At 42.3% G+C, this 11,495-nt stretch overlaps 1 protein-coding gene across 1 annotated transcript; it reads left to right on the top strand.

The window, feature by feature from the left end:
- The first annotated feature begins 10,398 nt into the window (after nt 1–10,398).
- LOC140228544 (uncharacterized) lies at nt 10,399–10,836 on the top strand. Its single transcript, XM_072308777.1, has one exon. It carries the CDS (start codon nt 10,399–10,401, stop codon nt 10,834–10,836), a length of 438 nt encoding a protein of 145 aa, XP_072164878.1.
- The last annotated feature ends 659 nt before the right edge of the window (nt 10,837–11,495 follow it).

The raw sequence follows: 11,495 nt of genomic DNA, 5'->3' as shown, positions 1-11,495 counted from the left end.
TAAATATAAAATGACATGTGTGAACACAATAGACATTGTCATTTTGTCCGCGTCATCATCACGTTTTGTTCTTGTCTTCTTTTTTTTTAATATAAATTTTGGCGAGCAAGCGTAGCGATTGAGCCGAAAATTTTTGTATTTCAGCTTACAGAACGTGGAATTCTTATGTGAACACAATAAACATTGTCATTTTGTCCGCGTCATCATCATGTTTTGTTTTTATCTTGTTTGATTTGGTTTTCTGCCCCCCCCCCCCCGACCATTCTCCCTCCTCCCCCCCCCCCTTTTTTTTTTCCGGGCGAGTTTTTTTTTTTTTTTTTCTTCTTCTTCTTCTTCTTCTTCTTCTTCTTCTTCTTCTTTTCTTTTTTTTTTCTTCTTCTTCTTCTTCTTCTTCTTCTTCTTTTCTTTTTTCTTTTCTTCTTCTTCTTCTTCGTTTTTTTCGTTTTTTTTCTTTTTTTCTTTTTTTCTTCTTCTTCTTCGTTTTTTTTTTTTTCGTTTTTTGCGCCCCCAAGGAGTGGCGCCCGGGGCGCGTGCCCCCCCCCCCCCCCCCCCCTAGAAACGCCACTGCAGAAACCACTCTATGAGATGTCAGAGAGCATGCAATTCTAATGGGTATCAAAAGTTTATTTGATGAAAATCGGTTTTGAAATGACTGAGATATCCAAAAACAAGGTGAAACAAAGAGATCCTAATAAAAGGCGTGGCCTGTCGCCTTTTATTATTATCACTTTTTTGGATATCTCGGCCATTTGAAAAACAATTTTCATCAAATAAACGTTGAATCCTTCTTAAAATTACATGCTCTTCCATATTTTATAAGAGGTTTCTCATCTCACTTAGGAATGTTCAAAACATGAATCCCCACCTCAACCAGTACTGTACAGTCCCTCTAAGGTTTCCTTTAAATGCAAATGACAACTAATACACTTGGAACGAGCGTGTTTACATCAGCTGCATGATTTAGACCACTTATTCTGTAAAAGTCACATCAGAGCTCTAAAATCAAGACATTTTTTTTTTTCAAGAACGACAATACATGTACTGAAGCTTTACAAGGCTTATCAGATATCCTGTTGAGCATAGTAGGTAAACCGGTGGGTAGTGTCCGCATAGGTGGATTAGGCAAAATGCATCCAGAGGCAGAAATATGGATATGGGATTGATTACGTGGGTGGTAAGGAGATTTACACAGATTGCCACGAATTTCTCAAAGAACCATGCCTAGACATGAATCTCCAAACAAATAAAAAACAAATGCAATTATAACCTGCTATGAAATAGCTGTGGATGATAATGGGGGTGATGGTGATGATGACCATGATGATAATGATGATGATAATAAATAAGATGATGGTATCACGAGTGTGAGAGGACTTTCACAAAAAAAGTCTGAAAAGTGGGTTTTGGGCACAATAAAAAAAATCTGAATTCAGATTTAACTCTCAACTCTCACATCTCTGTAGTTTATGTAGCAGCAGCAGCAGCAGTAGTAGTAGTAATAATGATAATGATGATGATGATAATGATGATGATAACAATAATAACAATAATGATAATGATGATAACCTTTATTATTATTATTATTATTATTATTATTATTATTATTATTATTATTATTATTATTACTATTATTATTATCATCATTATCATCACTGTTATGATCATCATCATCATCGCCATCATCATCACCATCATCATTAATATCATCATCATTAATATGTTAACATGATAGAAATATAATGAAAATAGAAATGATAAGGAGAAGTAAAGACGGGGGAAAGGAGAAACTGAGATTTCAGATACCGGTAATTGTAGGAAGAGCAAATCCTCAGTGTGGATATCGGTAAAATCTGTTCCTGTTTCTCTAACAACATCTGTGCCATACCCTTCATCATCTAGAACAGGAATAAGTTTCCTTTAAACATTCAATCATACATCCATCATGCCATATACAAACTCAATACTATTTTTTTTTCCCACTGCACAACATTGTAGATAAAATGAAAGATTCATTTTCAAAACAGGTCTTTTTAAAAATTTTATTTCTGGGTTTATTTTCATTTGAGATAAAACTGTTCATCTCTTTACAAAAACATACACAAACAATGGTCTCCAAACAAACATTGCCACCAGCCGCCTCTGCCAAAGTCTTCATCCCTTGTGAACTGAATGTATAGATAGACAATGAAAGGTTATAAAAATGTAACCATCAAAAGCATGACAAACATGTTTTGCAAAATGCGATATTTGTATTTTTATTTTTTTTTTTATCTTTGCTGGTCATCAACAAGGTTGATCTTTGTAAATGTCATAAAGAGTTGTCACAGACAAACTTTTTTTTTTCCAGCCCGAGGTCAAGAAATTCTTTGTCTCTCTCTCACAGCGCACCAAGGACGGAAGATACGAAAAGCACTTGATGATTTTACTAGCAACCCTTCTCTTATTTAAAAAAAAAAAAAAAATCATGATAATCCTAGCTGTCATATGATTTCTTCAGAGATAAGTTGATTTCAAAATCAAGATTTTTTCTTGCTGCAGTATTCTTCTGGATCATTCCTTGCCGGATTTAACACAATGCCATATAATATCTTCTCTCAAATTTCCAATAATGCACTGTCATCATGATGGAAGGCTGCCTACATTCACACATCAAAACCAGGGAGACTGAACCCTTTGTGTGCTTTGAGTGAAAAATCCACAGATTGTACACACTTTCTAAATTCCCTGGCACAGAGAGGGCTAAAAGAGGTGTCAGGGAACACTTGTATGGTATGGTACTTGCATCTCAAGGTAGCAACATTGCCCATATTAGGGACGCTTGTATGATAAATTGCCAGATGCCCACATATTGCGCTCTGAAGTCTGCTGGGCTATATCAAGTCTGGTAAATGCAACCATGAACAGGAGCTAAAATTCACAGGAAGTATAAGCTTTGTCGATGGGATATGCAGGACTTTTATCAAGTGGCTGATGATAAGGGGAACGATGATAAAATCCTTACATGCGTTCTGCTTATGACAGGAAGTTTTCCTTATTTGCATATCACCACAGGGTAGTCTTGCAAAAGTAATCGGCTCACTGCAGCTTAAGAGGATCATTTATTCAATTAAACTGCATTTGTATCATGACATCGTCAGCTGAGAACCATACAGGCACTATCATGTTCGAAGACTTGAGCAGAGATAACTAGAAATGTCGCTACAGCGACTGGTTATACCCCCGCCAAAGAACATTTCATAAGCTTTGGTCAAAACAACATTTCATAAGCTTTGGTCAAAAAACTGAGGAAGTAGTTAAATCCGCAAGATCTTTCCTTGATCTTCTGCCATTAATATGCCGTTACCATGGCAACGTACTTTCGGGTACTGTCGAAAAATGCGTCTTGCACATCTACAACCCAAGGCACATATCTGTACCAAGTTTCATGGAAATTGGGCAAAAACTGAGGAAGTAGTTTGCAAGACAAAATTTTCCATCATTTTGGCTCATAATATGTGAGCTGTTACCATGGCAACATACTTTTTGTCACTGTCAAGAAATGTGTCATGCTGACCTAGATCCTAAGACAAACATTCAATATGAATTCCATGAGAATTGGAAGAACACTGATGAAGCAGTTTTGCCATGGAGCATTTTGCCCTATATTTTACCAATAACATGCCGTTACCATGGCAACGCACTTTTTGCCACTGCGGAAATATATGTCTTGCACATTAACATATTCAGATGAACATCTGTACCTAATTTCATAAAAATTGATCAAAAACTGTGGGAGGAGTTCGCGACGCAAGATTTGTACCCATTTTTGCCCATAATATGCCATTACCATGGCAACGTACTTTTGGGTACTGTCAAAAAATACGTCTTGCACATCTACACCCAAAGGCACACATCTGTACCAAGTTTCATGGAAATTGGGCAAAAACTGAGGAAGTAGTTTGCAACACAAAATTTTCCATCATTTCGGCTCATGATATGTGAGCTGTTACCATGGCAACATACTTTTTGTCACTGTCAAGAAATGTGTCATGCTGACCTATATCCTAAGACAAACATTCAATATGAATTCCATGAGAATTGGAAGAACACTGATGAAGCAGTTTTGCCATGAAGCATTTTGCCCTATATTTTACAAATAACATGCCGTTACCATGGCAACACACTTTTAGCCACTGCGGAAATATGTGTCTTGCACATTAACATATTCAGATGAACATCTGTACCTAATTTCATAAAAATTGATCGAAAACTGTGGGAGGAGTTCGCGACGCAAGATTTGTACCCATTTTTGCCCATAATATGCCGTTACCATGGCAACGTACTTTTGGGTACTGTCAAAAAATACGTCTTGCACATCTACAACCCAAGGCACACATCTGTGCCAAGTTTTATGGGAATCGGTTGAAAACTGAGGAAGTAGTTCGCGACGCAAGATTTGCAACGGACCGACCGCCCGACCGCCCGACCGTCCGCTGATTCCTATATACCCCCTTCAAACTTCGTCTGGCGGGGGTATAAAAATGAAACAATCAATTTTCATTAAATTATTATTTAATCAAAAGAGGGCACATTTATTGTTCCAAATATAAGGTAAAATAGCGTCCTTGTGGTTTTAGTTTTGAACGCTTTACTGCAGATGAAAATAATCTATAATCGATACCATAATAAAGAGGAGATCAAGCTCAACAACACAATACCAATAACTCAATACTCTCAAATGCTCAAATTGAGATAAAACCCTTCTGGTTCTCAGCCAATGGCATTTGCTTCAAAGCTAAAATGTAACATCCAGAGAATTCACTTTCTGTTCATACATTAGGTGCATTAAAGTGAAAGAAATAGAAAATAAAGACAAGAATGTATCGAGGGTTGGGGGTACTTCATGGAGCAGTTAACAATTGCACTCAACAGGAAATATGCAGTTACCATGACAACAACTTGGTTTTGACTGGTCTGGTGTAAGCATCAAATTTGTTGCTATGGTAATGGTATTAGTTGTAACTTACATTGATCACAGATCTCTTCAAGGCAGACACCAGAATTCATTGTCAGTTAAATTCACTGGAAGTATAAGAACCTGTAGAAGATGGCCAATACTTCTTCTTAACTTTTAGTTGTGAAACATGTAGAACCTCCATTACACTATATTCCCCATGATCACAAATTCATAATGGCTTGGTCATTGATCACATACATGAAAATTAACGGAGAAGTCATACGTACAGGTACAATGTTTCTTCTATAAAAATCATGATCAAAGTAATTAGGAGGTATACGTACAGTCACTCGACACATGCCATATCTCACTTTTCTTCCAGCTGATATCATGAGACTAATACCCCTTTCATACTGAAACTCCCTATCGGGTACCTCTTGAGTACTTTGCATTTCACGTAAAAGAATTCTGCTCACAATCACTCAAGGATGTCTCCCTCTGACTTTCAAACCAAAAGAAGGATGAAGTTGGATAGAACCGGTTTAACCTGGTGAGCATGAGCTGATTTTGCTGTTACAAATATATCCCTAAGTGTGATCAGGACTAGTCTTCAATGGATTAAAAGGTACAGTCAACCTTGCCTAAGTCGACTCTATTTGGATTGAAGAAATAGCTTCAACTTGGAGAAAATTTGACTTATGAAGGATTAAAATCAATAGAAAAGAAAGAGAAGAAGACTTGAAAAGACCTTTGAATTAGGCAATTATTCGACTTATGCAACATTAACTTAAGCAAGGCTGACTGTATACTGTATACGCCGTATATTTCACGAGTCTAAATTTTCACGAATCAAGAGTTCCTGACGATTTCGCGAGTGGTTAAATTCGCGATCGTGGAGTCGTGTACTGAATGGAGAAGTGTACACACCTACAGCACTTTCACATGGGGATCAGAATCAATATTTTCGTGTGTCTTTAATTTTGCGAATATCACCTGACTCGCAAAATTCACCAAAATAAAAACCTCGCCAAATATTCCGCATATACAGTAATTCAGATCTTAGGGTTAGCTAGCTCTGTGTGCATGTCACCTGGCAGGAAGTGCAGCAGAATTCACCAGCCTTTCAACAAGAAAGCTTTTCAGAGGGGACTCTCCCTGATGAACCACACCCTCCAGCTCCTGATAGAACACGTGAAACACGAGGAGGATGGATTTTAGTTGATTTTTAATCGATGTTTCACCAGTGTTTCAAAAGGCCATTCTTCACAGAGAGATATTTCAGACTGAATATTTTCAGCAGGTGCGTCGGGGTCAACCACTGAAAATTGCTTCGTTGGGGAGCATAACTCCACTGTATTCAAATGTACTATTGCGGGGATGTAGTAATTACTAGAGTATGTAGAGACATCAGCAACAGAGGGGCGCCCCCATGTGGCAGGCACCTCTCTGCTTGCTGTTCACAGGACTTCTGTCGAGTGTTTGTCTTTATTGACTGCACGACCTCCCACCCGAACCCGCGTGCCGTATAACCATCTCCATCATAGACACACATACACACCCACACCGTCTTCACATCATCTCGCCCTTCTCCATATTTCTCTCTCATTCGCCCCCATTCGGCCCCCTACAACTGGCGACGAGGATGGGATGGGAGGATACAGCATAGTTGGAAGTCACTGCTGAGAGGACTTGGGCTGAGTTAATGCGGCCTGGATGCTCCTAGACGGCTTAGTGAAAAATGCAGCGCGAAGTATAGGACATAAAGGGGGAGTTCCAGTGGGGTCCTTTCTGAAGATTGGGTGGTGATGTGCTCCTGGGCGTCTAGGACGGGTAGACAGGAAGAACTGGTTGTGAAGGGGATCCAGAGATGGACAGGAGGTGGTTCCAGGTAGCTGCAGGACTGTTTGCGGATGACGAGGTGGTGATGTAGAGGACTCGAAGTTCAGCTGCAGTGGATGAAGTAGCGGCAGACAGGCAATTTCGAGTAGACGGATGAGAATTTTAACTGGTGCAGTCCGACATTATTAGATACTAGAAGGGATGATGTAATTGATATTATCCCTGTTTGGACTGGTAGATAGCCTGTTTAGGTAGTTTTTATCGCCTTTCATGGAGAAGGGACATGGTGTGATTGGAGGTTGATGTAACCTGCTGAGCTAGTAGACGTTTTTGTGTGATTTACATACAGTTTTGCCCTATCATGTGTGGATAGAGTTATTACCGGATTTAAGGGCAAGGGTAAATAGGTAATTGGTCGATGGACTCAGTTTTGTAGTGTCAGTTTTGAGATTTAAACTATTTGGTATGGTACTGATACGGAGTGTACAGAGTATTGCAGACAACGCGAGTATACACAGGGGATTTTTTATGAATGTGGGACTGACTGTAGTGATTATACTGTGAAGGGCTATTGAAGTTAGACCTGTCATGTTTTGGGCAGGTTTGCTATTTTTTAATACATTGTGTATTACTGCAGTAGGTCATGAGGTAGTGTTGTACTGCTTTGATGTTGGTATTTGTGCCTGTATTTAAATGCAACCAGCGATATAAGTGTATTGGAACATATTTTTCAAGGTGTATTATAGGGTCCTTTCCATTCAGTGGAGTGTTAATGTTGGACACCACTCATTAGGATTTGGTTATAGAGCTGGTTTCCTTTATTACTGACCCTTCTCAGATAGGACTCTATAATCTTTTGGGAACTTTAGTTGTATTTCAGAGATATTTGGCATTTACTTGTATATGCTGATTTCAATAGTGTTTTTGGGTGTATTCCTTAATACACACTGATGCCTTAGTAGTTTTTTCTTTGCAATGTGAGTGGATATTTGAGACATATTGCATTGTTTTAGCTTGTGAGCATATGGTTTAAGCAAAAGCTGTCTGGCTTGGGATATTTGTGATACATTGATATATATTCAGGATATGGCAAAGATGTTATTTTTACAGATTGAAGATAGCCCAGGGGATGTCACAGAATATCCTTTGGAGAAGGAAGGTCATCTCTTGCTGGAAGTGCTACAAGCGGTACATCCTCGTGCAAATGGCCTTGTCTACATGGCAGAGGATGGAAGGAAGAGAAGGACAGCTGCCATACAGGGACATATCCGGCCGACATATCTGGGACGACAGGGTGGTGTACTCGCCCTCCACTCCAGCGGCAGATCAAAATGACGTAGACCAGGAGCTGTCGGACCTGAAGACGCAGATCAGGGAACTGACGATCAGGCCCCCAAAACTGGTGATGGCGCCCGAGAGGAAAATGCCAGTGTTCGATGGGAAGGCGGGAGATGCAGAGGAGTATATTTTCGGCATGAAGTCAGCCTTTTCCCGCTCTGGGGTACCGGAGGAGGAACGGGCTTCCTACTTGCTAGACTACATTCGAGGAGTGCCAAAGATGGAGGTGAGGGCCCTGATCAAAGAGGGGAAGCAAGCGGAGGAAATATTGCAATTTCTGAGAGATTCGTATGCAGGTGTGCAAAATCTGGGTGAGCTGCAGCGGCTTTTTCTGGAGCGAAAGCAGAGGAGAGGGGAACCACTTCGAGATTTTGTGGTAGATCTAGAACGGAGATTCAACAATTTGTGTGGTCGTGAGGCCAAGCTGTACGCTGACCCCAACGGGATCCTAGTCGAACAGTTCATTGAAGGATTAGAGGACCCTGTCCTGCGAAGTGCTTGTAGGGATCGACAGGGGGACGAGCACCCAACTCAACCATCAGACGTCCTCTTGACAATTCAGGAGATGGGTGACAAGATAGTACAAGCCATCCGAGATGCGATGCCTATGGCCCCCTCGGCACCACCAGCTGCGCGAACGTGGAACCCTCGTGTGAGACAGCCGAGAGGTGCCTGCTTTTCATGTGGGAACTTAGGGCACTTTACTAGAGACTGTCCCAGTAGAGACTATGGTGGAACACAGTTTCGGCCTGCTGATCAGAGTTGGCAGTGTGGATTTCCACAGCCTGGTGCGCCTCATTTCAACGAGTTGTACAGGAACAGGAATTACTCTCCCAATCCACATTGGACCAATGGCAGAGACAGTAGAGGCCAGGATTTTCCCCGAGAACAGGAATGACATACCTCCAGGGAGGACCAGATAGGAATTGGGGTCATCCTGATTTTGCAGAGCAGAGGGGAAGTTCACAAAGGCAAGACCTGCCTAGACATCAACCCGATTCCAGTAGACAGGAAGTCCCCCAGGCATCCCATACCCCAAATACCCAGAAGAATGTGAGTCCACCCGATCATGCAGGTGGTGGAACCACCAGACAAGGGAGTCCCTCCGCAGGACCACATGGATCAGGTGCCTCAGTCGGACGTATGTCAGAGGTGGAGGTGGTCCCCAACAGTACTAGAGGAGATGACAGGTTTGTGTCCAGGGCCATTGGAGAGTGCTATTCGGTTGACGTTGAGTTTGGGGGAGTCACCGTGCCCTGTCTCCTGGATCCTGGCTCCCAAGTAACTACCATAGGAGAGACGTACTTCAAAGAAAGGTTAGAACCGGCGGGTATTCAGATGAAGGACGTCCCAGTGTCCTTCTCCTTGGTCTCAGCAAGTGGGGATGATATCCCATATGTGGGGTGTTTTGAGGTCGATGTCAAGGTCTTGGGACATCCGATCGCAGCCAGGATTGTCTTGGTGTTGAAAGATGACATGGCCATGAGGCGTGGTCAGAGTTCCGTGCAAGGGATACTAGGAATGAACGTACTGCAGGAGGTTTGGGGTCTGTTAGTAGGTGTCGGGCAGGAACACATGAACAAGATACTCTGGCCTAACCCAGATCCAGTATGGCAAGAGGCACTACAAGCTATTCATACCCGGCAGAGGGAGGATGCAGTGGGCAAGGCATATTTGAGGCCGGATTCCCCTCGTGTACTCTTGGCTAGGCAGATGGTAGTTGTGGAGTCTCAGAGTCGGGGAGTCAGCGGGTCCTATGAGGCAGTTCTCGAGCCTGAACATTGCGGTAATGTTTTCCCCAGAGTGTCTGTTGCTCCATGCTTGGTCGATGTACAGAATGGGACTTTCTCTGTAGCCCTGTGCAACGAGAACAACTAAAGAGATGATGTGGAGGATCAGGATAAGGCAAACAACCAAAGAGATTCTACCGCCGTTGACGTAGATTGGACGTCTTTGAGTCAGGAGCAGTGTGGCAAGCTACAGGGCCTTCTTGAAAAGCATCATGATGCCTTTTCTCATGGTGACATGGACTTTGGTTACACTGACCGTATCACTCATCGCATAGAGACTGGTGGTGCACCACCGATCAGGCAGAGACACAGGCCGGGTAAGCAGAACCAAGCCCCGATGCCCTATCCCGTCTGGATCCTCCTGAGGGAGAAGGACAGATGATTGTGAGTAGTGACACAATCCATGCCCAGTTTGACTTAGTTTCTCAATGAACAGATATATCAGTTGTTTTGAGTACCTGCATTGAGGAGAGACGTCTAGGTGGAGAAGCGTGCATGCCTGGGTTCTCAGCTGAGTATCTGCAGGAGGCTCAAGAGAGGGATGATCTTGTCAATCAAGTGCGCTCCTTTGTGTCAAGGGGTACACCACCCTCGCGTGAGGAGAAGGACAGTTGTTTACCGGGAAGTCTGGCTCTCCTGCGAGACTGGAAGAGGCTGTTCCTCCGAAATGGTGTTCTTTTGCGGAGGAGGCGCCGCCCGAACGATGGCACAGAGCACCTGCAGGTCATTGCCCCGCAGAGCATTCAAGAGAAGGCTATCACCCGGTTTCATGACGAGGCAGGGCATTTCGGGTTCAGACGTACCTATCGGCTGGTTGGAGACAGGTTCTTCTGGCATGGGATGGAGGAGTCGGTGAAACAATGGTGCGCCAAGTGTAAGCGCTGTGCTGTTAGCAAGCCTCCTGTTTGGAAGGAATGGACACTTCCCACGTGATCTGAGCTTAAGCGAGGAAGTGAAGCAGGGCGCTCACCGTGGTGCGCAGTCGTATGTTCGACGGCATCAGTTCCGGATGCGAACAGCGAGAAGGCGGCATGGCTTCAAGGGTCGCTTGAAGATGGCAGACTTTTGGGAGGAGTTGATCTCCCTAAGAAGTTTTATTCGTTTGTGAAGTTTATCCAGTTTGGATAACATTACGTTGGCTATTGTTTTAATGCGTAGTTATTGCATTTGTTATTCATGAATTTTGTTGTGACTGCTGAAGTCCAGAGTATGGTTAGGACTTATGAATGCAAATTTGCATGCATTCAAATTACAGGATCATAGTGGTATATTATATAAAGTGGGACTCGGTTTTGCAACCAGATGGATGTATAGTTATTGTGAAAGCCCAAAGTTAAAGCATTTAGCTTATGTTCAGTTGGTTTAACAATGTTCCTTTATTGTAGGAAGCAGCATTGTTTCTTGAAGTGTTAAATATATGAGGTACTTAGGCCTACAAGTGGAGTAACTTCGCATCCATAGTTATCCCATAAAGTACATGTATGTGTACGTACATATATACTTACATAAATGGTCATCAGGGACGATGACCTCTAAGCGGGGAAGAGTTGTGGGGATGTAGTAATTACTAGAGTATGTAGAGACATCAGCAA

The sequence above is a fragment of the Diadema setosum genome, chromosome 5 (genome assembly GCF_964275005.1).
Source record: "Diadema setosum chromosome 5, eeDiaSeto1, whole genome shotgun sequence".
Lineage (NCBI taxonomy): Eukaryota > Metazoa > Echinodermata > Echinoidea > Diadematoida > Diadematidae > Diadema > Diadema setosum.
This window is presented reverse-complemented; position numbering and strand designations above follow the sequence as displayed.

Bases quoted from the DNA above. Each gene is read 5' to 3' on its own strand.
- LOC140228544 (XM_072308777.1), top strand. From the start codon at position 10,399: ATGCCTGGGTTCTCAGCTGAGTATCTGCAGGAGGCTCAAGAGAGGGAT.